The sequence below is a fragment of the Cuculus canorus genome, chromosome 14, assembly GCF_017976375.1.
Source record: "Cuculus canorus isolate bCucCan1 chromosome 14, bCucCan1.pri, whole genome shotgun sequence".
Taxonomy (NCBI): domain Eukaryota; kingdom Metazoa; phylum Chordata; class Aves; order Cuculiformes; family Cuculidae; genus Cuculus; species Cuculus canorus.
Window position 1 is genome coordinate 17,681,992 of NC_071414.1, and position 27,233 is coordinate 17,709,224.

Consider the following 27,233-nt stretch of genomic DNA (forward strand, 5'->3'; position numbering starts at 1 on the left):
GCCCTCGGTGGGACTGTATTAGTGGGAGCTGACACTGAGTTTAGGTGCTTATCACACAGAGTCCCCTCCACACTATATAACACAGCCTATGGGAAAGTCAATTAACATCCTGTGACAGGGAACTATTTTCCAGTCCCAAGTGCTTGTTCTCTTTGGTTTACATTTTTCCAACTCTTTCTTACTTGACTGCTTTTGAACTAGACTTATAAATTTGTCTGGTAGGAAGCAGTGATGGTAAAATAAGCATTAAAAAGCCGTATCGACGTTTCTTATGGCACTTGTCCCATCAGGGTAAGAAATTTTATAGTATTATTTTAGAGACTTTGATGCCTTTCATTCCAAGGTCTCAAAGCTTTCTACCCGCTAATGCTGCCTCGACATCCTTGTGAGGCAGAGGGCTCTTGTCCCTTTTTAACCTGTGACAAAGCTGAGGTTCAGAGGGATTAGGTTGTACTTGGTCACTGCCTGAATAAGAAGAGCTCTCACAGCAACCGGCAGCGACATTGAATGAAGCAATGCATCCTTTAAACTGGGTACCCTTTGCCTGTGTCCTAGAGTGATGGCTGAAGCCTTCATCACGTGCGAGCTGCCGAAGATGCTGCACCAACCGTGTGTAAATCAATGACATTTTGGGTCACCTCTTCTGTGTCCGTAGCAAAAAGCTGCTCTAAGTGTGTACCATTCACTGTCACTTGTGTCGCGCCCAACTATGGCAATATTTAGCAGGTAAGTTAAAAGAACAGCACAAAAACTTGCAATGTGCAGAGTGGGTGCAACCTTGGATCTTTTAATTGCTTATTCTTTCCTAAATGTGCAGCGTAAATAAACACTGTCCTTGTAAAAGGGCAATTTAAAGGCGTACTTTCAGTATTGGATCCAAATGCCTGGGTTTGACACAAGCAAATAAGGATTTATGTTGTTTGGTTGGATTTTGCCCCACAGTGGTGCTACTTTACTGTCGGAGTGGTTCAATTAACTCCCAGGAGCAGGTGGAACAAAGCCCTGATAGTAGTTTGGGTAGGGATGAGCTGTTGGACACCTGATCTTAGCAACTTAATGATACTTGAGTACCCAATCCCCGGAGGAGATAGAGCTGGTGTGTTGCTGAGGGGTGTACTGTGACACGTTGCTGGGCTGGGGAGGGATGGGACAGGCACTCACAGTTGTATGTGCAGGTAGGAAAGCTGAGCCGAGCAGGAGAACCTGAGCTTTCCCTACCGAGAGGATGTGAAGTAGCTCAGGCTTTGTAACACATGGGGTCTCTGAGCTGCTTTTCAGTAAGAATGTGGCCCTTGAAAGGAAGATCGGAATTTGTTTTAAGTTCGTTTGTTAAAAACTTTTTGTTAAAGGTTTGTTGAACCCAAAAAGCTTTTGTAGTGGTGGGAAATCGGGCAGTGACCAGGCTGGAGGAGGGATTGGCACTGAGGACCATGGTGTTGAGGTGCCCTGTAGCACCTCTAGGAGACACTCGACCACGTTCCTGGCTGTGTAAAGGAGGAGGGGAAAAATTAAATGGCTTGAAAGTGTCCTCTTGCCAGTGAGGTACAAGGGAGAACAGTTATGAACAGGGCTCCCAACGCTGCTCCGCTACAGCTTGTTTGTGGGCTGCCGCTGGGGCCGGTGTTTGGAAACGCTGGTGCTTGTGGAAGCCAAGGGGGGAGGCAAATTAGCTGGAGTGATAGGAGCTGTATTTGAGTCGGTCTGTGCAGTGCTATGCTAATGCCAGCACTTGTCAGGTTATTTTGAAATCCCTCCAGTATCCTAGAGTCAAGCTGGGTTTTGCTAAGTCACTGAGAACTGTTCCCCAAGGGCAAAGCTGAGGTCACTTGTTTAGTGCACTTGACTTCTGACCAGAGATAAGCACGAGCTGCAAAACCTAAACCCATATTTTATGCTCTCTCATGCCTGTTGGCACCCGAGTTGGATTTTGAGTTCAGCCTAGACTGTTGGTTCCAGCCACAGTGCCCGACTGCTGTCTTCTCTCTGCTTTCTTAGAGCAGGATTTCGGTTTATATTCGAATCAATTATAACTGTGAAAGAAAAACTCCTCTGTGTGCTGGTTAACTCTTCTGTTTCATGCTCTGTGTGTATGCATGTAATCTATCTGTGTTATCTAAGTATATGTGTACACGCACCTGCGCACGAGGTGTAAAAGAAATCTATTCACAATATTGATACTGAGATGCATTAGCATAAAATTGCAGAGGACACCGAGTGAAAGTCTGCTCATGGTGGGTTTTAAAGGCTGAGAAAATCAGAAACTTTGCGGTAGAGGAAATGTAAAGCTTTTGCTTCACTGGTGGATAAATAATTACAGGAGATGCTGTTGGAGAAATTCAGATGTGCGGCTCAAGGAGGGTGAGCAGCTGGAGTTCTGGGTGCTGCCTGGAAAAACAGCATCTAGAACAGGAGGCAGAGCTAATAATATAGTTTGACTTTTTTTAGAGCTTGTGCTTCGCTAGTGGCATCTGAGACACTTTTAGCATCGGTGTAGGGAAGTCTGGGAGTTCCTACAAAATGAGATGTTTACTTGAGCATTTTTTTAGGAAATGTGTGCCATCCTCTTATACTGAAAAATTTGCCTGGAAAGAGAAATTATTTTTGATTTTTAGTCCTTTTTTTTTTTCCCCCCCCTACTCCTCATCTAATTCTCCTGTCTGCTCTGACCACTGCTGTACTATCGTTTTGTTTCCTCCTCTGTCATTTGAATTGTCTCCCAGGTTTAAAACCAGACTTTTTTCCCAGGCTGTTGTGGGAGAGCTTTTCTTCAAGTTTAATGTTCAAAATCCTGGACAAGACATTCATGAGGGCGCCTCTATCACAGAAGTAGCTGAGCTTGTATTTTCAGAGCCCTCATTGGGCAGAAGGCGAGAGAGAATCAGCGAAAGGTTTACGCATGTCTTTTGCTGTTATTATTTTGGGAGAAACAAGGAAAGCCAAAAAAGTTATGATCACCGTGGTTGGTTGAAGTTCCCAGAGCTGCTGCGAGTCTGAGTGCGGCAAAGAATGTGTAACAGATCCTCGCGCATGTGACTGGGATGAGGTCTATTTATGTCTTCGTAAACACGGAATTATGAAATGGATGCCGTGGAGGTGGTGCTGGTGGAGTCCCTGTCTGACCTGGTCAGCTGTCATTGGACTTGCACCTCTCTGGGAGGACAAAGTGAATTTGTACTTAGTGCAGAACATCGTGCTGCTGGAGGTTTTTATTGACAGGGAAGCGGGTCAGGCGATGAAGCAAAGAAACCCCACGGCCTGTGCTACCAGGTAAGAGAAAGGCACTGTGATAATATCTCATGTACCTTGTGGACATAAAAGCACTTCACAAAGACAGCATCTAGGAGAAAAAAAAAATCACCAAAACCCCCCCACCCCCGTGTTTTCTTTTGTACAGCCCAGATTTGAAATAAATTCTTGTTAAAACAGTTGTGGAGCTGGGAGTTGGATCGTTTCTGCAAAATTAAAAGAGAGAATATGCCTCAGATTGCAAAAGAAGGGGAAACAAAGATATGGGAGTGATGGATCACATACGCTTTGCTTTTGCACACAGTAAGTGGTACCGACAGTGACCCACATTGCACGAGGCTCCGGGGGGGAAGGAGCTGGTCCTTCCCTGGGTGTCCTGCTGGAGCCTGCCGTGGCCTTGCCCTCACCTTCCCCTGCTGCTCCTCTCCAGGAGACCTCACCTGTGCTCACTGGAACTGCCCTGGCATCTCCACTGTGCACCAGCTCCAGCGCTCAGCCCGCATCCCAGATGCAAAGGTCAGTGATGCTCCCTACCCTGGATGCCTGATTCCTCCACCGATGCTCAGGGGCTACCATAGGTCTGCCCTAGCACAGCATCTCCTCACCCAGCACCTGCACTCAGCTCAGGCAGCTTCTTTGGGATCCAGAGCCTGTTGCCAGAGGGGAATGAGCCAGCATGGAGTGGGCTGTGTGCTGGGTTGCACCAGGCGGAGGCTGGTTGGGACAAGCCTGTGCAGGCAGACGGGTAGAATCACAGAATCACAGAATCACAAGGTTGGAAAGGAAGAAATAATACATTGAAACTCCTTAATTTATTTTGTTTTATTGATACTTATTCGGTAGCAGAAATACCCAAGGAAAATTTCTGAGCTTTAGGTGTGTAAGAAAAGCAGGATCAAGCCTTTAAACTCCAAAGACTGTTTTCTCATGCAGAAATTGCTCACTCCTCTCGTGCTCCTGCCGGGCTGCGTTTGCTGGGGAGCTACAGCTCTTGGGGGGTAGCGGGGAGTCTGGCTCCAAAAAGGAGTTCAGCCTGAATAACTTGTGAGGGGTACAGTGCTGTGACTTGGATTGCAAAAAGTAACGAGATACTGTTATGATCTGTGGAAGAGCTCCGGTGAAGTGGGTGATTTGCACAGGAGGGACATGGATCCATTAGAATGAGTCCAGAGGAGGCCATGAAGATGATCCGAGGGCTGCAGCACCTCCTGTACGAGGACAGGCTGAGAGAGTTGGGGTTGTTCAGCCTGGAGAAGAGAAGGCTCTGGGGAGACCTTAGAGCAGCTTCCAGCGCTGAAAGGGGCTCCGGGAAAGCTGGGGAGGGGCTTTTTACAAAGTCCTGGAGTGATAGGATGGGGGGGGGGTGGCTTTAAATTGGAAGGGGGAAGATTTAGATTAGATATTAGGAAGAAATGTTTGGAGGCCCTGGCCCAGGCTGCCCAGAGCAGTGGTGGCTGCCCCATCCCTGAAGGCCTTCCAGGCCAGGTTGGATGGGGCTTGGAGCCCCTGAGCCAGTGGGAGGTGTCCCATGGCAGGGGGTGGAACTGGATGAGCTTTGAGGTCACTTCTAACTCAAACCATTCCTTGATTCTATGATTTGGACATTGGCCTCCTTCCCCCCATGAGCTCTAGTGTATAAGCTGTGTCTCAGTAACAAGTGATTGTGTTTTCTACCTCATAGCAGGGTGGCTTCTAGAAACCTGGTATTTCCAGGTATTTCAGCACTAGCGTTAAGATACTTTTCTTTCCTTACAGTTTTTGCATTTAAACAGCAGGCAGACATAGCTCAGCTCGTGGGAAAGCTTTTCGTAGAAGACTATTACAAAAGCAAAGAGAATGATCGCTCCAGGTTCGCGGTTGGGAAGTAGGAACGAAATGCGACTTAAAGAGCAATGAGTCAATGCAGGGATGAAGTGCCTATTTATTGATAAATAAAGGCTGCCTGGCATTGCCCGCTTCCAAACCTGCATGCCCCAAGGGGTTTGGAGAGTGGTGATGCAAAATGATGAGTCACAGTTTAGAACAATAGTTTCTTCAAGCAAAATGACTCAGGATGAAAGAAAAACAGGTTTTTCGAGATGCTGAAGCTTATGAAATTGCAAAAAGTAATAAAATGATAGGACACTTTTAACCCTGTGTTGAAAGTATTCAATCTTCCTCTAAAGAAAACACAGTGGTTGTGGTGGATGCCTGAGATCAGTGGATTACACCGTGCCTGCTTTCAGAGTGTGTATGCAAATAACCAGAGCAAAAATAGATCAAAACCATGTGTTTGAGCATTAAATATGGTGCATATAATGTATTGACATGTGTTCATTTGTTGCATCATGCTCCCTACCCTCTCCTCTTTGTCCAGTTGCAGGTAAAAGGTTGGCGCTGTATCCCATCCTGGCTCACAGGTGGGATGCTCTTGGGGTGGGAAGTCCCCTGCCACGGACCAAATAGCCTCTTCCTTGATGCTAAAGCTCCGTTAGGTGTGGTGCTACACACATAACATATCCTCTCTAGTACCGATAACGCCGCTTCTTCCAGTGAGGGTGGAATATGCTGCTCTGTAGTTTCTGTGGCCTCACAAACACTCCTTTTAGGTATTCTGTAGAGGTTTATTGCAGAAATTATCACCTTAGCAATCTGAATGCAAATATGTGTAACTTTTTAAGGATTTAATTAAAGCAGAACAGTTAGGAAAAGGGGAGGGCGAGCTACGTTCTGTCAACAAACACACTGTAATCGGATTAATCTGGCAATTAAAAGAACCAGTTTATTTCCTTTCTTGTATTGCGCGTTTCCCAATACTCTCCCTCAGCCCTCTGGTTGAGTTTGTTTGAAGAAGGAGAAAGCTGAGTTCTTGCCCAGGGCTGCTGGCATCTCCCCACTCCTGATGCCTTTAATTTGGGGTTCAAGCCTTCATTTCAGCCCTGGCCCCCCTGGGAGGATCCCTGCTCTCGTTGCTTTCCATCCATAGGTGGCAGCAGGCTTTAAAATCTTTAACCTCTCGGTGTTGATGCTTTTTAGGAGCTCTGGGAGCTGTGCAAGGATCTCCGGAACTTTGGTGCATGGAGCTGGTGTGAGAGGAGTGAATTATTTTCATGGAACAAAATGTCCTTTGCAGCTGCTCAGTTATTTGCTCTGTAAAGACACAGAGAAAGTCAAACTAAGGGTTAAGAAAGGGCAGATGAGCACCTCTTCCAGGCCTTTGGCAAAGAGCAGGGTCTTTGCTGGATTAGTTCCTCGGGAAAAATAATGTGGTCGATGGCTTTCCTTTGAAAAAACACATGGATGCAAAAAATGATGTTTGTGTGCAGATTTATCCCCTTTGCTCAAATTTGCTTCTGTGTTTTCTGAAGGTCTCTGCCCGCTTTTGGGGCTGTCTCTTCCCCGCCTGGGCCAGCCTGGAGTGCCATCGCCGAGTGAGGCATCGCCCGGAGCAGGGCTGGCTGCTCATGCTTTAGCAGCACGTGGAGTGCAGTCTGCTCCGTGGTGATGAGAATCCGAGCTGCAAGGCGTGCTCAGGACCTCTGAGACTTGGGATCTCCATCCTGGTTCCTCCATCTCCAGCAGCATCCCACCACGGCTGCCCTGGGCTTGGCAGTGCCGTGAGCCAGCCCTTCTTCTGAGGATGGAGCAGATGAAGGATGAAGGCCAGTGTTGAGGTGTCTCCACTCAGCAGTTTTAGGTAGGCACGTCCCAGGAAACACTGTGCTGAGTGCGCTGCGGTGACTCTCTGTCTGGTTTGCTTTTTATTTTCCTCTGTGCCTCACCAGGCTCATCCAAACAAATCATACTGTGCTGATAAGGAACAGCCAAAAGGTGTGTTGGCTGCAGGCGGAGCTGAGAGGTCGGGGGCTCCTGGTGAGGCAGGGCGAGGAGGACACTTGTTTGGAGAAGGCAGTGAGTCACGGCTGCCTCTCGGGGTGATTAATTATGAATTCATTAAAGCATGGCTGAGGAAGAAAATCTCAGCTATGAATGCACACAGCACTGGCCAAGGATGAGGGAAACCCTCCGTGTAAGTCATTATGCTTCTTCAAGAATTAATCATTTCAGTTGAATAAGAGATGCTTCCTTACCCGTCTGTTGGTTGATGGGACGTTGCTGGAGCAGTGATGATGACTCGCTTGGGAACCAGAAAGGTGGCAGGATTTTTGACAGGCGGCACAGCAATCCTAAATGAAACCCTGCAGGCTGTACGCGGTGCTTGTGAAAATGAAATAGTAATAAAATGGTAGCTCCAGTAGTGAGTGTGTGCCTGGGGAGCTCTGTGACTCGGCCAGGAGGGGAGGCAGCCGGAGGGGACAGAGAAAGCTGGCAGTTATGTATTGTCCCCCTCTCCAGGAGATCTACACACGTTTCAGCCATGGAAGATGTAGCGAGGGAGCAGGATCAGGCCTGGTGAGCAGAGGAGCTGGGAGGGGATGTGGTCTTATTGCTGCGTCCTCTGGCAGAGCAGGAGCGCGCTCCGCTCTCCGCACATGCTGGAGTGGATGGTGGTGCTCAGCTGCACCTCGAGGAACTTTATCTTGGGGGTGAAAGGTAAACGAAGTGGCGTTCCCTTCCTCAGCCTTTCATTTTCTGATCCCGTAGGGAAAAGTATGTACTAATTGGTGTTTGGCTTTTCCTAATGACAGGCTTAAATACACACGTTTTACATCGCTTGCCTGCACGAGGCAAGGAGGTGATGCCACTTTATGTGGATGCAATGCTGATGCCACCACTGGGATGTGGGGAGCCTGTGCTGGGAATTGAGGCTGCTGTGCTCCCTGCGCTGCCCTGGGGGGTTATCCCATGCCGCTATGGATGGACTTTTCCATCCCCATCACCCTGGCAGCTGCTCCGCACTGGTGCCCTGAAGTGAAGCACGATGGCTTGTTTACTGCCGCTACCTTGCATTGCAGCAAAATTACCCCTATTTTGACACCTCTCAGAAGGTATCAGCGATGAGTGACAGCTCTTCCAGAGGAGCAGCAGCTCCGCTCAGGCTGCCGTTGACAGTTGCAGATGACAGGAATATGAGGGCTTAATTGTTATATAATTAAGTTGAAGTGATCATCTTATGTCTGTTTAGTGTCTGACATAAAATGAGCTGGTGATCTCAGTCTTGTTTGCAGTGGCCTTTGGATAGAAATGTTTGTGTGGGGGATGTAAGTAGGTACTGGATTCATCCTGTGGGAGAAAGGGGATCAGGGAGAGGAGTCCTGCCTGGGTGGTGGAGGCTGCACCAGACACTGGATTGCTGTGGTGTTCTGCCTGGATTTGAGTGATTTTCCCTTCCCCACTCCAGGAAATGTCCTACGAATTATTTCCATGTCAGACAACTGTGAGCTTTGTCGTTTGTTTTAACATAAAATACAAACTTGTGCAGGATAGAAGGGGATTCACTTTGGAGGCAGTAGCTGTCCTTGGGGCTGGGCTCGCTGTGATCCTGCCTGGCCTGAGGTGAGAAGGTGGGAAAACCTCAGTCTCCCACCTCTGCTGGTCCTAAGTACCCATCAGGAGGGCTCCCAGTGCCCAGGAATGTCAGCAAAAAGCAAAGTAGTTGTAGGAAGCCGCTATTCAAACCACCAATGTATTCCCCAGCTTCTTGGTAGCCCTCCAGAATCATATGTCCTTGGAATTGGAGTTCAGAGGGTGGTCCCTGTCCATCAGTGTGGCAGGTTCCGATCTCCCTGGCCAGAAGGATGCAGGGACCCCACCGTGCTGTGAGAACCCCAAGGCTGAACCTTGGCAATAGTTAATGCCATGCATCATGATAATAAAAGACATGAGTCAAGACCTCTCTCTTCTCATGTAGAATGGGGTTTTTTAACCTTAAAATCTATGAATGCAGTTTTTCCCATAAGATATTGAATATAATTGTGCCTGTAAGATACTCTCAGGCTAAAAACCCCATTTCAGGTAGATGTGGATGCTAGTGTTGGTGGGATGCTCAGCAGTAATGCCTGAAATGTTTCTGTGCCTGCAGGTGGGAGCTGTGTAAGATGTTCTTTAACCAGGCAGCTGCACCACAGTTTTGCTTTTTGGTTGTTGTTGATGCCATCCAGCCTTGTTTTAGTGCTTTTGTCTCAGCAAGAGATAGGTAGGAAACGTTAGAACAGGTGCGAGGCCGTGTTTGTGTGTTAAAGGCATTTCACATTGTGGTTCACATCTGCAATAGGAAACAGAGAGAGGTATTGCAGGTTATTGTGAGGAATTTACAGTTTAAGCATTGCACTTAATAGAAACCCCTTCTGCTCAGGCTTGGGTTATTACTGTATTATTCCCAGCCTCCATCTGTGCCTGCTGCTCTGACGCACTGAGCGCCTGCAATTACTTCCAGGAGGAGTTCAGCCTCTTTGCAAAAGCCCCGGTTTCCCTTTGGCTCAAGTTGTCCACCCAAGAAAGATCTCGAAGCGCCTTCAGAGCTGCCCGACTCTGAGCTGGGGGACACAGCAGCTCCTTGGAGACCCAGCTGCAGGATGGCCGGAATGGGATGCTCTTTCTCCCATCAAACAGGTTGTGCTCAGTCTCTTTAGCACTGCTTTGTATTTATTTGCATGATTTCTCTGTATAAACCACATGGGTAAGTAAGCGCCACACAGCTAAGCAGCAATTCTAACAACAGCCCGCACGTTTCAGTGTCTCCCCACCCTTCCCCTGTGGTTTGCTGCATCGTTTGCTGAAGTCATAGTTGATGTGGTGCTCAATAACAGTGCCAAAGCTGGGAGCTGTGGCAGAGCTGCCCCTCCAGCAGGCACTGCAGCCGTGGTGGGGTGGCTTCTTCACCTGCGCCGAGGCTATGGCAGGGGAATAAAACCTCTCTGTGGCACTCCATGGGATCCCCATGGCAGCTTCAAACCAACCCAGTGGTGCTTTTCCTGGTGCTGGGGCTGCTGCCCAGAGGTGGCTGTGCCCAGGCTGGAGCGCGCACCAGTGGGGTGTTCATCAGGACTCTTGTCAGTGGTTTTGCTGGGGCCTTGTATTCCTGCAGAAAAGAACAATTGCTGTGTGCTGCTACCATGAACACTGCTCTTCCGTGCTCTCCTCCATGCACAGCCCCGCATCCCTCTGTGTTGCTCCTGCTCCATCCCTTCTAGTGCAGCTGGGCTGGGCAAGCTGCTGTGGCCTGGGGCAAACGCTACCTGCAGCAGGCTCCGTGTTGTGTTTTCTGAGGGTTTTAATTTCTTTATGGGTTTATTTTGCCAGGTCTAATCTAGCTTCCACCCACTGGCTTGCTTGGTGGTGAGCCACCAGGATGGACACGTGAGGACAGGCCGGTGTCATTTGGAGGAGCAGCGATGGCTCTGGTGTGCTCTGCAGTACAATTGCCTGCCTGCAGGGCTGGAGCGCCACTTTGTCATCAACTTAGACTTGAGAAGCTGTAAAATTATTTTGGAAACAACTTCACTCTATTTTCATCATTAAGCGAAGAGAGCTGCACGCACAAGGCATGGGAGAAGCTGATGGTCTTCAGGCTGTGGTGTTGCAGAGCATCCTGGTGTGCCATGGGGATCCTTGTCCCCATCCGTGTCCCCATCCTCACTGCTAGGAGGGGGGAAGGTGCTCAGCAGGGCTGTGCTGCCCGCGTAGAGCGTCTGTGCAGTGGTGAGGGGAAGCTCTCTTGGAGAAAAGTCCCTCTCCACCACATCAGACCCAATACAAACTGCTTGGAAAGCTGCGTGTAACTCAGGGAGTGGGCAGAAAAGCCCCAGTTTTCTTTCTGGAGCCAGCTGGCCCAGATCAACCACAGGAAAAAAAAAAACCTTCTGAAAAGCAGCATCCTTTCGAGCAGAGCTGGTGGCTGTCGAAAGTGATGGCGGGGGGAGGAAGGAAAGAGGGGGCCAGGCGCTGCCGGGAAGCCAAACACACTCATTTTGGCTGGCTCTCCTCAACAGTGTGTGGGTAGAGCGCTGGGATCCTGTGCCTCGGGCTGACACCGGCTGCGCCTTGCGGAGATGACTCATGTGTTTTGCGGGGAAGATGATGCTCTCAGTGTCGATGATGCTCTCAGTGTCGATGATGCTCTCAGTGTCGTCGAGTGAGACCTTCCCCTCCCTCCTCTTCCCCAGGTGACGGTGCCAAAACTGCTCTGAGAGGAGATGATGGCCCTGGGGAGGAGAAAGGCTGAGCCCTGGACGGGGCAGGCAGCACTGCAGCCTCCTCGTCTCCTTTAGGAAGGACATGTGTTCCCTGCCTTGAGGTTATAGATGCGAATAGTGGTGTGGGAGCCGGACATCCCCCTGATCCGTGGCAGGGCTCAGCGGGGCGGAATGCTTGTGTTGGGCAAAGCCAGTGTGCAGGCTGGGGAATTTGGACCAGTCATTAGAGGAACAGAGTTGGGACTGCAGCAGTGTTTCAGTCTGGACTTTTCCTTTAGGTTTACATTTGATGGTGTTGCAGGATGAAAAACAAATTCCTCTGTGTTGGAGCTGAGCCACTGAGTGTTCTTGCTTGGATCAGTCCAAGAGCATCCTAAAAGGGGCTGCAGCGCTCCAGGTGGGCCAGGCTTGGGAGCAGAGGGCACTGCCTGCTGGAGGTCACAGGCTGTGAGCACCCTCCCCGCTGCCTTCTGCTCCCATCTGCGGGTGCCAGCCCCCCCCAACGAGAGTTTCATTCTGACTTTCAGATTGGGATGAGTCAAAATCTCACAGCAAAATGTAAATGAAACTGCTGCCTGCAGCCGGGTTTCTGCTGGTTCCAGCTCGAAGGAGCATCCTCGGAAGAGAGAGCCCTTCACCGAGCACCGTGTCCCGTGGAGGGGAGAGAGCCCCGTCTCCACACGCCTTCCTGGGAAAGGAAAAGAGGCCCAAAGCAAAGTGAAGGGGATGGAGATAGTCAGTGAGGCCTCTGCTCCTGCCATTTACCTTCAGAGAGCTGTGAAAGCTCGTTTAGTCAGTGTCTGAGCCTGGGAGATGTTTCGGTCGCTGCTGGGAGCTGGCTCCTGGTTCTTTCCTGCCATTCACTAATGAGCTGATTCCTTGCTTATTTATCCCAGGAGTACAGCCCTTCCCATCAACACAAGACCGGGTCAGCAAACTTTTCCCCATGCCCCAATTCCCTCATTGCCAACAAATCCCTTTCATTGACGCATACAGAAACCAAAACTGCAAACTGGGTTTGTAAATGCACGGTGAGCCCACTGCTGCCAGCCCCGGGCACCCCAGCTCTTCTTCAGCAGCCAGCAAACACTACCTTCGCACTGGGGAATCAGCTGAAATATGATTTTTTGTGAGGGTCCAAGCGTGTCTCCTTCTGGCTAGCAGCCAGCGCTGTCTTTGGGCTTGTTTGGCCACGCATTCGTTAGTGTAAGGTAATTCTGTTTGCTCAAGCAGGTGGTGTTGTCCACTTAATTGTAAGGAGATGGGAATCCTCAGCTCTGCCAAAGATTTTATGGAGGTATTAAAAAAAAAGCCAGTAAGCAGTCTCATAAGCCAGTAAATGGCATCCTATATGCCCTCATTAGAAGGCAGAGAGTTACGGGGAGGTTAATATTTCATTCAGGAAATAAATCTGCTCTTACTCTACACAGTCCATAAAAACAGCCAGGCCCAAGGACCAAGAATTTAGCAAAACCAGAGCTGTAAGGGTCACACTGAGACCCTGTGGCACATCGGTACCTGCCCTGCAGAACTTCACCAGCCCTCAAGCAGACCCTGCACCTGCAGCAGCTTATGGTACAGACATAAATGTATTTTCTAGCTCTAATTTCTGCTGCCTTTTATGACCCTGAGCCCATATGGGGGTTCCCAAGCCCTTCACTGAACCCCCCCCAAGTCTCTGCCCAAGCAGGAGGTGTCTCCACTGCAATTAATACAACATCAGTGCTGCGCCCCAGAGGAGCTGGGCTTGACGAGGCTGCCAGCCCAAGAGTGACATGTTCTCCCGTTGGGTGTGTTGACGTCTTCCTTCCACACCTAGAAGGGAAAGCAGAGCCACTTGCAGAAACTGGCATCATTGGTGCTGAACAAAACCAGAAGATAGGAAAAAAACACCCGGATTGATTTATCCAGACTGTTTCCCCCAAAATGAAGGACCAAACGTTTTTCAGCAGCTTGTCCAGACTGTTTCAGTTTTGCTCACTCTTGGGGTGTTTGGTGTTTCTGCCAGGGGCTGCAAATGCACCCATCCTACCTCTGAGCTTCCCCGACACGCACACCCTGTGCCAGTCCCAAACCAGCCTCCTGGGCTAGTTTACAGCCTTCAGAAGTTCATTTAATTTTCTTCTTAAGGCACCTTAGCCAAATTTTACATTCTCTTTGAAGAAGTTCAGAGAAAACCACCATGAAAGCTGAGCAGTTTACCATTACCTCCTGGTATTTACCACCAAACCCAAATGCAACCTTGCAAGCGGAGCTGCAAAGGAGAGGGTTTGACACAGACTTTGCTGGGTTTCCTGGTGTTCGAGGGTATTTTGCACAGCCTTTAACAGTTTTTTTCCCAGCTTTCCTGCTGAGATGCTGCCGAGACCCAGAGGAGGGGAGACAGGGTAGGCTGGAGCAGTAAAACCACCCAAAGCCAACCTTTTTATTCCCTTGCAACTGCAATGCTCATCACATGGGAAACAAGCTGTTATATTTTCTCCCTAGAACAACCCCGAGCAGTCAGTGTCTATTTGCCTTGTCCCGTGCACATGTTGACATTTTTCATCCTTCTGTTATTACAAATGCTACAAAGGCAATAACTCTGAAATGTCACAGCTGCAGATTTGTATCACACCGATAAGATCATGCGGTTAAATAAGGAATCACTTAACATCTAAATATTAGGTAAAAGACAACAAAATCTGCAAGAACAAGAACAGCACAGTGTACGGTACCTGTGGGGTTCATAGCCTCACTCAGTCTGGGAAACTTTGCATGGCCTGAGATAGGTAAATCAATTTAACTGTCCTTTAAAGTGCTGGAAAATATGTAGAGCTCATGCCAGCCAGGCTTGGAGAGAAGATCCTCCCTCTGAGATTTAAAGCTGGTCTGCTCCTTGCTTTGCTCCCAGCAGCAGTTGAGCTGTTCAGCAGAGGAGGTTGGCAAGGGACAGGCTGAATAAATGATTTTATGGGAAAATTACTCCCCAGACATTTGCAATCCCTGTCAAGGGACCACGCGGTGGGCCAGGTTTGCTCGGTAGCTGGGCTTGCCAGGGGATGCCCGATGCCACGCTGGTGCCATGCCAAGCACCCTGGAAGTTTTGCTGCCCCCGGCCCCGGGCGCTTGCTGCCTCTGTGCTGCTCGAGGGCTTTTCCCCAACACCCTCCAGAAACGTCCCCCTTCTCTTTGCTGGAGAAGGTGATGGCCCAAGGAGTGACCTCCCACTTGGCATGCGAACACTTAATGTTCCAAAGAGATTTTTGGTTTACCTGCAACCATTTACCGATGCTGAGAATAACCTATGTCAGCACTGCCCTTAAGTCTTTTCCTGGCTTGAGGGTGTCTTTAGTTGATAATTATATCCAGTTATTGGCATAACATGTGCCAATGTTGTGGCTGGTTGCTCCCAAACCAGCTGTGTACCTGCTTCCTTCCATACAGCTTTGCCTTTGCTAGATGGAAAGGAACTGGATAGCGATGCTTTTGCAGGGTGTTTTGCTCCCTCTGTGGGGGCCAGGAGGACCAGATCTGCCCAATCTCACAGCTCAGTTTATGTTTTCCAGCTGTAGATGACAGCTGTCTTCCGGAGGCGGCAGTGACATCTCTCTCGGTGTCAGGTGGGGCAGTTACTTCACCCTCACCAACTATTTTCTAGTGCTTGGGATGGAAAATGTTGCGCACGCCGGGCAGATGTGTTGGTGGGATGTTAGGAGGTGGCTGTGGTTGCTGTTGGCTGCGGGGAGGCACTGCTGCTCTCGGCACACTTTGGGCTCTGGCTGTGCCGGTGTCAAGCTGTGCCCACACTGCTCCCAGCCCACGTTCCCGGTTGGCTATTTATAGTGCCTCTTCCTCCGAGCCAGTGTTTATGAGCCACTTTTATAGCTGTTGTCCAGCACGCGGAGGACTGCGGAGATGCTCGTAGGCTTTAGATCAGAGGAGTGCCCAAAGGCCTCGTGGCTGGGCACACATCTGGCTCTTGCTTTGCTGGCAAACAGTGGAGCTGCTGCCCCGTGCCCGACTGCCTGCCCTTGGCATCCCTGCACCTCAGAAAGCCTAAAAAATTCAGCCATGGGTGCCTTTTGCTGCCAGAGAAGAGCTGGCGCCAAGGGGGTGATGCTTAGGGCGCAGGGGATGTGTGTCCCCACCTGTCTCTGGCCACACGGCAATGCTCTGCGCTGCTCTGGGAAAGGCTCTCTCTGTGGAGGATTTAAAAGTGGATTTAGATCAGCTCGTTTGCAGTGGATCTCTAGAAGCAGCCCTGCAGGCCCACCCCAGGTCTATGTGCTGCTCTCTGGGGGTCAGGGACCTCCGTGTCCCCCAGGCTGATACCTGGCTCAAGCTGACTTTGGGGATGCGTGACACAGGACTGGCATCCTTGCTGCTGTTCTTCATCCCCCAAACTCAGTCCTTTTAAAGCTGGAGCTGTGGACGTTGCTGATTTCCCTGTTTTAGCAAAGCTTTATTGATCCTGCTTGCTTATTAAGGGCAGGAATTTATCCCACGCCTGCCGGTCCCTCCATGCAGAGTGTTATTTGTGGTATCCCATACAACAAACACCTATTTTTAGCTGAGTGTTCTTGGAAGGGGTTTCAGTACCTTGCTTTCCGCAGGGAATTCTCTCACTTGCAGGATGCCTGGAGCACTCCAGCCTGCACAGGGGGGTGCTTGGAGGGAGGCAGAGCACATGGCAGGTCCAGACCTGCGTGGATGGCCGGTGTCCCGCTCTGATGGCAGCAACGTCCTAAACAAACAAGCATCTCCCTCCTGAGAATAATTTTCCTGGGGATTATGGCTGCAGATGTGTTGTTTTGCCTTTCGACATGCCTGCCTCCCAGAAAAACTCGGATTCATTGATCAGACCATTTCAAGCTCATCGCAGGGCTGCTAATGACCAAGCTGGAACAGCAATATTTTAACCTCTGTTTTCTCCTGGCATTCAGTGTCGGCATTATAAAGCACCACTTACAATATAAGCACAGGCAGTCAATTATTTTAATCTTTATTACATCTGAATGTACAGCAGCTGCTCCCAAGCAAAAACATAATGTCTGATACTCATCAGAGCGGGTTTGGCTGGGAAATGCCATCCCACCACTTTGGGCAACTCTATCCCATCGCTTTGGGCAACTCCATCCCACCACTTTGGGCAACTCCATCCCATCGCTTTGGGCAACTCCATCCCACTACTCTGGGCAACTCCATCCCACCACACACCCATCAGCAGAGCTCACGGACACCCCCAGGGCTTGTTTCTCGGGGCAACCACTGCACAAACCCCACCCCCAGCACCTGACTCCTGACTTTGGAAGGGGGCTATATTCCTCCTACTTCCTTCTACTTCCCCTATAGATGGGGTGCCACTTGCATGATTTATACCTCTGTGCAGACCGAGTCGGGGATCCACAGCTGTAGCATCCTCTCATGGATGAGGGATGGACATGGGCAGAGCTGTAGGCTCACTCTGTGCCCCCAAAACTGCTGGGTTGAAGGTCGAGCACCTCCCAACCATAGCTCCATGGATGAACTCCAGTGTATGGGGCTGTCACAGGAGCAGAAAGAGCTGCCTGCAAGCAAAACCAGCCTCATCTCACCATTCCTGCTCCTCCACTCTAATCCTCCACGCATAAAAGGTGCCTGGTTAAACCCTGCACATGAGCCTACTTTTATCTTCTGCATTAAATGTACAGGGAATAAGTTCATTAAGAGGGGTTTGGGACAGGCAAGGCATCAAGGCACGAGCAGTGCTCGTGAAACCCAGGGTCGGCATTGGCTGAAGTGGGATTTTTTTTCCCTTGTTTTGTGGGTTAGTCATAGATGTGTTTATGTATTTTTTTTTTTAACGGAGTTATTTTCTTATTCATCTCTTGCAATCACGGCAGACACATCATTTCACAGCCCTACATGGAAATCCAAGACCAAGGAATTATTTTTAGCACACAAAATACTTATGCATTTAAGTACAGCACCAGCATTTTTAATGGGAAGGGGAAATTATGTTGTACCACCAGCACTTAATCAAACACAATAAAACAAGATCTTACTGCAGTTCTTTCAGGCTAAGTTGAAGGGAAATTAATTAATTTTCACATCTGTCGCTGATGATTTACTGACACTGGGGCACATTTGCCCCATTAGTATTTATGGTGGCACTTGCAATCCTTATGCAAAACATACACGGGATAGCCTAACATTTATTTTGCGATTAAACTGAAATGATTCTTGGCTTGCTTTAACCCAATTGAGGCATTTAGCATTGTCCGTGCCAAGGGTACTATAGGCAAACCCCGTGCAGGCAGCACAAGGAAACCCTACGTGCTATAAATGCCTATAAATACATATATTTTTTAATAAGAATGGCTTTTCCTAACTTTAATGGGGAAGTTTTTCTCAGGTGGGGCTGTAGGAGAAGTACAATGTGGTGCTGCTGGAAGAACCCTGGTGTCCCCAGGTTGACTGGGGGCAGTGTCCCAGCTCTGTTGGGTGCCTGGAAGACCATCAGTGACCCTCACGACTGGTGGCTCGGGGACCGACACCGATGGCTCTCACCTGAGGGATGAAGAGGGATTTACAGAGATGGTGTAGTCCTTTTAGATCCTCACATTTTTTTCTGCTCTCTTCTCTTACTTCCAGGCATTTGGGTTCCATTTCCCGTGCCCATTCCCACGATACATCTAGCCAGACCATCCCAGCCATCTCTGGGCTGACAGATGCCAGAGGCTGGGATGTATCTTCACAGGAATTTGGTTGGATCTCTTTTCCACGAAGCTCTGGTATTTTGGAGACAAAAATCCTTGCTGGTTTGTAAGGACATTCCCCCATGTTGTCCCCCATCAGACCTCCCTGGCCTCCCTGGCCGTGTCATCCTCCCTTGGACGTCCTGGGAGTATCCCAGGGGCATCACCAGGGGCTGAGGGGTAGATCAGGGAAGTGGAACCAAAGGGGTTTTCTCAAGGAGCACAGTGGGTTGGCCTCACTCCCTGCCTTATGAAATCAAACTCTTTAATATTCCCCTGCCTCGAATAGGTGAAAAACTTATTGCAGAAGATGACTCTTGAACTGGCTCTGGATAGACAGGTTCACACATGATGCTGCAGGCATCGCACCTGCACCGTGGAGCTCCGTGGACTGGTCGGGAGTTTGAGTTCATCACCGGGGAGCCTTGGGCACTACGAGCAATAACGCAGCCCAGTAATAAAATCCTTACTTTGCAATAAACTGATCCTTTGCCTTTTTATTTAAGAGCAAAATGTAAGGCCATGGTAGATTAAAGGTGGATTTCCTTCTCTCTTTTCCCCAAGCCCTAGAAAATCCAACTCCGATGGATGGCTTTAGCGCTGCCCCTTCTCTGCACCGTGATTTCCCTCATTAATCACTTTGGTAATAAACTGAACTAAGCATGTCTATTAAACATCTTGTTTTCTTTCAGCAGCTTGGGCACTTGGTCAATTTTACAGGAAATAAATGCGCCGGGGAATGCCAAACCGGTAAGCCAAACCCCACAGTGGCCAATGATCCCGTGACGACTGCCTACCCAGATGAAGTGGCCGTGCACTAACAGGTCCCACATCTCGCAGGGAGATTCCTGGCACCCAGCTGAGTTGAGTATTTGCTGACATGAAGTGGCACTCTTGCCTGAGGCCTCCAAGGCAGCCATACACGCACAGGGAGATGCAGACCCCACTCGAGCAACGGTTCTTACAGCCGTCTGGATGAGTCCTGCCTCTCCCACCACCCTTGGCTCAGAGCAGGGGTGGCTGCCCCATCCCTGGAGGGGCTCCAGGCCAGGTTGGATGGGGCTCGGAGCCCCTGATCCAGTGGGAGGTGTCCCTGCCCATCACAGGGGTTGGGACTGGATGGGCTTTGAGGTCCCTTCCAACCCAAACCATTCTAAGGTGCAATGGAGGGCGAGTGCCAGCACCCACCCGCCTGCAACCCACAGGAGAACAAGCAGCATCTTCCAAACACCAACACATCGCTGTGGTACGTTGTTATTTCACAGCTTGCTTTCAGTCCCATGAATAGCAAAGGTAACGGCACGTTTCCCTGACAGCTCCTGGTACAAGGGGCTGCTCCTCTGAACCTCCCCAATCCCAGGTGTTTTGCTACAAACCTGCAAAGCAAGATTTAAAGCTCCAAGAGGAAGGTCATTACCTCGAATTACAGGAACTTTCAGGCACTGGGGACTTGGTGAACACCCGCTCGCTTGAAGTCTCCCCTCCAGCACTGACAAATGTCTCCAGCCGCGCTCCCTGAGGTCTGGCAACAGAAAAGTAAATAAAAACGCAATGGAAATTCAGAAATTCGCTGTTCATGGGCAGCCAGTGGGGGCATCAGCAAGGACAGCCCAGCGCCGCATCCCCACACGCAGGGCTGCATCCCCCAGGATGCCCCACTGGGCCCTCTGGTCCCCGGGGTGAATCTGCTCTGCGTGACCTCGCTCACTACACCAACACAGACGTACACAGAAAACACTGCTTTATTGACTGCATTTGCCAACACATTGAGGAATGCAAAGGGTTTTTTTCATAAGCAATGGGCCATGGTCCCAATGTGTATTAAAGCATACACTGTATCTAAACAGGATGAAAATAATGGCATACAGAGCTATTCCAAGGCAACACAAATAGCATGCATAATACAGTCTCACACAGAACGAGTTTGATAACATTATATTGCTTTAAGGATTAACTAACATGGAAAATGTACAAAAAGGAGAAATAGGTTTTTGCATTAATGAAAAATACATTTTTTCTCTACAAAGGAATTTCTAATACAAGAAAATAAATATTGCAACATAAGCCAAAAATAATTTAAAATTGCTCTTTTCAATATATTTTCAATATTTCTCTTTTATATTAACAAATGGCACATCACGTTCTTTGAAACAAAGAAAACAGAAGGGTTTCTCCTCCTGCGACATTCATATCGTTTCCTGTAACTGATGTGAAGTGGGTCTGTTTTGGATGTGGAATGGCGCAAACCGCGGGGGGATTGCCTTAAAGAACAACCAAATCTCACGCCCTGCGAGAGCATCTTCCCACCAGTGGCTGCTCCTGCATCCCGCTCTCGCCTCCCTGCTCCATGCTGCAGCCCGCCTTGGGACAGCAGGAACCCAAAACCATAAGAGTTGCAACAACAACAGAATTGAATAATGGGAGTGGGGAAAATGGGGGCACGGAATCAGAACTGTCCTGGGGAACCTCCCGCAGCCACGGGGCTGGGGTAGATGTTGGGGCTGTGCTCCCCGATCAGGGCGTGATGCTATTTGCATCCTCATCTCAACTACAACGGCTGCTGCTTCTCCAAGGAAACCAGTGCTCTTACAGTGCAAATGTCGATTCCTGCAGTTTAGACATCTTAAAAGACAACATTTCTCTACTAAAATAAACCCTTATATTTTATTTTTCCTTCTATTCATTTCAAAATACATTTACAGTAACATCAAAAATAGTTGCTTTGTGCATTTTTCTCTCCCGAACAGCAGGCTACCCTGCTCCGAGGCAGTGGCAAGGATGCAGCCATCCTGCTGTGTCCCAGTCCCACCACCCTCTTTTCCCCTCTCTATTTCCCCAATCTTGTTCTTCTCCCTGCCTTTGACTTGCCCTATCAGCCCCCTTTAAATTTCCCCACCAAAATGATGGCAAAACACAACGTTTTGGGAGCATTTCAAACTCTTTTATTGCCCGCTGCCGGCGGCGCCGGGTTGGTTGTTCTTTAAAGTCTTCCCCTTTTTGCTTTCCTGTACTGAGAAGACAAGTAGTGCAGAAGCGGATGAATGGAGCTGTGTACAGTGAAATTTGTGGATCGCTTTGTTTTTTTTTTAACCATAATTGAGTGAAGCACACGGAAGCAAGATTCATTAAAAGGCAGCATATTGATTATTGTTATGACTCTTATACTAGGATACTGTAGCTAAAGCTAGCAAGCCTGATAAGATAAACTAAGTCCTATTTACTGTATTTAACATTATCTGACCATACCGAGCCTTAATTAATGAGCAGATTTTCATTTCCAACCTCAATGGAGTATGTTAATTTATAACAAAGGTAGTTCCCATTTTGTTGATTTTCTCATTTTGGGTTGTTTTTATTTTCCCTGCAGATAACATTTTTCCTATCGAAGGAAGAGTCCTCCCCAGGCGTGGTCACTCCGAACCGGGTTAGTGTTGGGCTTGGCCGGAGCTGGGTGCACCCACCCCGAAGCCCCCACCACGCCTGGGATGAGCGAGGCTGTCATCGCTTACCTTTGCTGCAATTTTATCGCTAATAAGGACTTTGGAAGGCTGATAAAGGTGATCTACTCTAAAACACCAAGACAATCAATTGAAGAAGTCTCAGAGTTTCAAAAGAAAGCTCACAGTGAAATGAGCAAAAAGCATCGGAAAATCAAAACGGCAGGATGCGGTCTCGGAGCAGCAGCATCCCTCGGAGCAAGCTTGGAACCTAACGCCGCAGCAGTGTGTTATGAGTGTGTCTTTAGTCCTTTGTTGCTAAATAACTTCCAATTTTTTTTTTTTTTGTAATGACAAGTTTCTGGTTTCTGGCTGTGCTGCTTGACTGTCAAAATATTCTTTGGCATCCACAAAATTACTTGACTGATTGGTTTGACAATTGCAAGGTTTTTTGTTTAGTGGTGGGTTTAACCGGTTGCAGAAGTGTCCCAGGTTTGGTTTGTGGTTTTTTTTTTTTTTTAGTTTTTTTTTTTGAACATTTTTTTTTATTTTTAAAAAACAACAACAACAAAAGTTTCAGTGAATTCCTTTTTTTTTTTTTTTGTTCCCTGAGCTCACACTGGGGTCACTCCAATAAAACACGTAGCATGACTTAACTGTGACCTTTGAAGCCAAAACCGAAGTAATGGTGCAATTAAGTGCAAACACGGAAATTCGCCTGACTTGTAGGTAACATGGGCTTTTAAACAACATTTAAGGCTTATTGGGGACATTTTATGCATTAAATTATTGTAATATTTATAATGTCAGCTTCTGTGAATCACCCTCCCACAACAAGTCAACAGCTTGTAACCAGGATTTTAGGAAGAATAATTAAAAAAAAAGGATGGGGAGGAATAAATTCACCATTCTTATTGTATAGCGTTTTGGAGGAAAACAAAATGGTGAAGGCAAGCATTTCCATTTCCCCCCCGGTGACAGTACATTCACCCCCAGGGCCAAGTGCATCGTTGTGCAATGGGGACCTCAAACACGCTGCCCCGGCACAGTGGGACCAACTCTGACTCCCCACGGTGTTTTTAAAGGATGCTTTTCTCCTCCATCCTGTCCCACAATTCCATTTCCCAGCTTGCTAAGAGCTGATCAATTCACCTGAGTAAATCACTTCAGTTTTGCTAACGAACAACCTCAATGGGGTCAACCCACGGGGCAGCAGTGGGGAGAAACTTTTGCATCCTGACCCCTGGACGGATCCCAACCAGATGGAAACATGAGGGGAAAAATAATGACCAAGGTTTGTTGTGTTTTTTTTTCTTTTTTTTCTAAAAATAGAAACGTAACGTCACTCTCTTCCACCCCAAGCGCTACCCTCCAACAAGCTTTTTGTGCTTTAGTCATTATTTAATTTAGTATCGCTTATTTTCCCTCCTCGTATACGCGCAGGCAGGGGGGTATTTTCCCTCCTGCAGCTGGCCGCTCCCGTACCTTCCGCTCGCTCCCTGCTCCAGGGGCAACTGTCCCAGGCAGAAATCTGCCCCTCATTAAATAATGCCCATTAATTAAACTGTCATCCCTGCAGAAAGCACGGGTACCAGCACCCTCTGCCCTCCCAGCACCCTCGGTCCCGCTGGGTGCTGGCTTGCGTTCCTGGGAAGTGGGGTCCGGCGGGGAGCTGGGGAGGGACCACGACTGTCATGGTCATCGATGTCGGTGAAGCTGAAGCTGTATCTCAGGCGTATAGAGAAGAGAAAGACAACAGTGCCGAATTTCCAACTATATACAGATAGTAAAAATCCCCCTCGCTATGATACCAGGCAGAAATTGGACATGGCAGTTGAAACTGGGTTGAGGCCTTGTCGAGCCGGCGCGGTGACAAGGAGTTAGGATGCCAGGATGCTCATCCTGACGATGTCCTCCCCAGCCGCATCCAGCTGGCCCCGCTGCGCCCTGCCGCTGCGGCGCTCTCCGTCCGAGTCGCTCATCTCTGCGTCGGAGAAATAGCCATCTGCCTCGGCATCGAAACGACGCAAGGGAGCTCCGCCGGCACTGTCGGGCTTGGGGGGCTGCGACCTCCGAGTCCCTCGGCTCTCCTTTGGTAATTTGAACCGCACGACGGTTTTGGGGCTACCTATGGAGTCAGGCACTTTGGCCGCGGGGCTGGGCTCCGGCTGAGCGCAGCACGGCGTCTCCTCCTCCTCCTCCTTACTGACACAGCCCCTCGTCCCAGCTGGGGGATGAGGCTCGCTGGCTTTTGGGAGAGAGCCCTTCTTGGCTGCCTTTTTCGCCTCGCCTGTCCCTTTGCGGTCGCTGGGAAGCTTCGTTGTCCCTTTCTCCGACTTGCTTGATCTGGAATCGGGAGTGAAGGGCTTGGTGGAATCATCTGACAAATCGCTGGCGTTGTTAGTCCAGGGCTCTGAGCTCTCCGGGTGGCTTCCACCCACAGCTGGGGAGCTGCTCCTGGGCAGCTTTTTCTTAGTGTTCGTTCTCGTTTTGCTTTTCACTTTCTTGGTGGCCTCGCTCTGCTTGAACGGGGACCTGAGGGAATGGTCCATCATGAAGCTCAGCAAGGTCTCCTCATCCTGGAGGAGCTCCTCGGAGAGGCCGGGGGTGCTGTCCTCGTGGTGGGCGTTGTTGAGGGACCACTCACTCATCGCCATGTTCTCGGCGGTGATCTGGACCGACTGCGCCAACCAGCTGTTGAAGAAGGTCCCATCGATGGGGAAGGAGGTTGACAAGCCTGGACAAAACAAAAGCAGAAGATGGTGTCAGGAGCCAGAAACAGCCACGTGGCCCTTTGACAACACCACCAACTTCACCAAAACTCTCCAGCAGAGGAGAAGTACTCAAAAGGCCAACCGTAACATACCACATCAGGGCACAGAAGAGGGTTTATTCCAGCAATAATGCTGAGTTTGGGGTCCACTGAGGTCATAGCACAACAACCCACGTGGCTTGTCACATCCAACACTCCACAAACCTCCCTGAACCTAAACTAAGCATCTTTCTGCAGCGAAGATGCCAAGCCCCAACCCACCCCAGCACAGCTGGGAAATACATTCCCGTGCAAAGGTGGCAGACAAACAATCCAGGTGTAAGCCTCAAAATTTGGTGACTGTTACCAGAGCAGGACTTGTGCCTGGGAGAGGGGTGAGGGATTTCCCAAAAAGCAGCTGCTGCCGGGCCACCACGTGCTGCCAAAACGCTGGGCACCACCAGAGCCAGGATGGTCAGTGGGGTGATGGGACCCCACTGTGCTAAATCTGTGCGCAAAGGCAGGGAGGGAGGTTGGAAAACATCTCCAAGTACTCAAGAGACATGGAAACTGAAGAAGAGGAGCAAAGATGACAGGCTGAAATGGAAAAAGCTTAAAAACTTCCTAATAATTATTTCTCAGACCAAGGGGAGATCAGACAGGTAAACCCCCCCGGAGGTGACACTGTCATGGTGGCCATCCTGCACCTCTTGGCAGGTCACCATGGTCCTTTTGGAGAAGACAGCCCCCCATGAGGCCACCAGCCCTGTGCAGGGGAGAGGAAACAGGAGCAGAGATGAGCTTAGTGCACCGCGTGATACATTGCTGCTGAGCAGCCCCAGGTCTTGCAGCAAAGGGTGCTGCCATGCCCGCCTTCCTCCACCTCTTCTCCAACTGCTGCAGCCCAAGTGACGCTTCAAGTCCTTTATAAAATACAGGAGCTTACAAGAGCCCCGGTGAAGCTTTGCGCCGGCTGCCTGATCTCCCCGGCTCACAGAAGTGCAGCTTTTCTCAGAGATGCCTCAGCCCTGCATCATTTGATGGAATTTGCCTCAGAAAATCCAAAGTCTCTTTAGCAAAGAACAGTATAGAGACAGGATGAGTGCAAAAGCCTCACCTCCAAAGTGCTCCCGCCTAAAGCCCACCACCTTTGAGATGAACGCAAAGCAGCAGAGTCAGAGCGTGCAATGGGCAAAGCAGAGCGAGGCAGGGCGGCCCAAACTCCCAGACCTCTCACAGAAACTCTCTGTAGCCCCGAGGTGGCTTTGATAGCACCTCTGGACGGTCCAAGAGCCTCACGGGACTGGTGGTGCAACCGCTCTGCACCTGCAGAGCAGCTGAGCATGCGCAACTCATCACTCCCTGCCCCACGTGCTGGCAGAGGTGACAGCACCGGAGCAAGTCAGCCAAAAAACCAATTCCATATAAAAAACATACACAGTTGTCATGGACATTGTCAAAAAAAAGACATTTTTGTTCAGTTATTTTACTTTCCCCAGCCTCGTTGGCTGCTGAGCGGTGGTGGGCTGCAGCTGGTGGGGAAAAGCCAGAGGCGAGTGAAGCATCTGCAGGGTCAGTCTGCATCTCCTCGCCTCCTGAGCAACGGCAAGAGACCAGCCATGCTTTGTGCCTGCCTCCTGGGAGCCCTGGATGTTCCTGGACCGCTGGCACAACCAGCACAGTCCTGGACAGTAAATGTCATGAAGATGCAGAGCCCGTGTGCCACATTCGCCCTCGGTGCAGAGCACAGAAGATCCGGGGGATCAGCCCTACTGTGGGGTGGGTAAGTCTGATTTTATCACCAGAAAGTGAAATCACTCTTCAGCAGCACATCACAGGCTTCGTAATGCGTTCTCCCAATCCAGGCACAAACCCTGGGGCCGCAGGGGTGGATTTTACACCCCTGCCCCATCAGGGATGGTCTCCAATGGGGTGTCTCCCATTGGACCATGGTAATGGGTCATTCATGGCCAAAGGGAAAGATGGAAGAGGCTCCTGGGTGTCAGTTCACTGCGGGTGTGTGGGAGGGATCAGGAGCTGGGATTTGTAGCCCCGCTCCCCGAAACAGGGAGCCTCCAGCGGCACGGGTCAACTCTGCGCTCATAAAATCAGACTTACCCAGTTGTCCCAATACAGTTTCGTTGACTGATTTCCTTTCCTCTTTCTTCTCAGGACTATTTTTTCTACCATCTCTTCCTTTCCTTCTCGGGTCACTTTTCTTACCCTTTGTCTTCTTCCCAGTTTGTTCTGGCGTTTTTTAGAAAAAAAGGAAAACTCCATGTGAGATGAGGCATGAGGGACGCTGCGGCGAGCAAGTTCCCCTGGGACACACCCCGGCAGTGGGGACCTGGACCGGACCTGCAAACAACTCCAAGCCAAAGGGAGAAGACAACTCCAAGACCAATGGGATGAGGTTTAACAAGACCAAATGCCGGGTCCTGCACTTGGGGCACAACAACCCTATGCAGCGCTACAGACTGGGGGAAGAATGGCTGGAGAGCTGCACAGAAGAGAAGGACCTGGGGGTGCTGGTTGACAGCCGACTGAACATGAGCCAGCAGTGTGCCCAGGTGGCCAAGAAGGCCAATGGCATCTTGGCTTGTATCAGAAATGGGGTCACCAGCAGGTCCAGGGAGGTTATTCTCCCTCTGTACTCGGCACTGGTGAGACCGCACCTCGAATACTGTGTTCAGTTCTGGACCCCTCACCACAAGAAGGATGTTGAGGCTCTGGAGCGTGTCCAGAGAAGAGCAACAAAGCTGGTGAGGGGGCTGGAGAACAAGTCTTATGAGGAGCGGCTGAGAGAGCTGGGGTTGTTTAGCCTGGAGAAGAGGAGGCTGAGGGGAGACCTTATTACTCTCTACAACTACCTGAAAGGAGGTTGTGGAGAGGAGGGAGCTGGCCTCTTCTCCCAAGTGACAGGGGACAGGACTAGAGGGAATGGCCTGAAGCTCCGTCAGGGGAGGTTCAGGTTGGATATCAGAAAAAAATTCTTCACAGTAAG

At 49.7% G+C, this 27,233-nt stretch overlaps 2 protein-coding genes across 3 annotated transcripts in view; one reads left to right on the forward strand and one right to left on the reverse strand.

The window, feature by feature from the left end:
• SKP1 (S-phase kinase associated protein 1) overlaps positions 1-27,233 on the forward strand; it is a 276,895-nt gene that overhangs the window by 51,122 nt on the left and 198,540 nt on the right. The gene's annotated exons all lie outside the window — the stretch shown is intronic.
• Positions 19,752-27,233, reverse strand: part of JADE2 (jade family PHD finger 2) — an 81,967-nt gene continuing 74,485 nt past the window's right edge. The window contains exons 11-12 of one of the 2 annotated variants that reach the window (XM_054079390.1): positions 26,348-26,476; positions 19,752-24,214 (exon numbers count right to left, since the gene is read on the reverse strand). In XM_054079390.1, coding sequence (XP_053935365.1) covers positions 23,358-24,214; positions 26,348-26,476 — 986 coding nt within the window. In that variant the 3' untranslated portion in view covers positions 19,752-23,357. The remainder of the gene's footprint in view (positions 24,215-26,347; positions 26,477-27,233) is intronic. The other variant, XM_054079391.1, reaches the window with a different exon arrangement.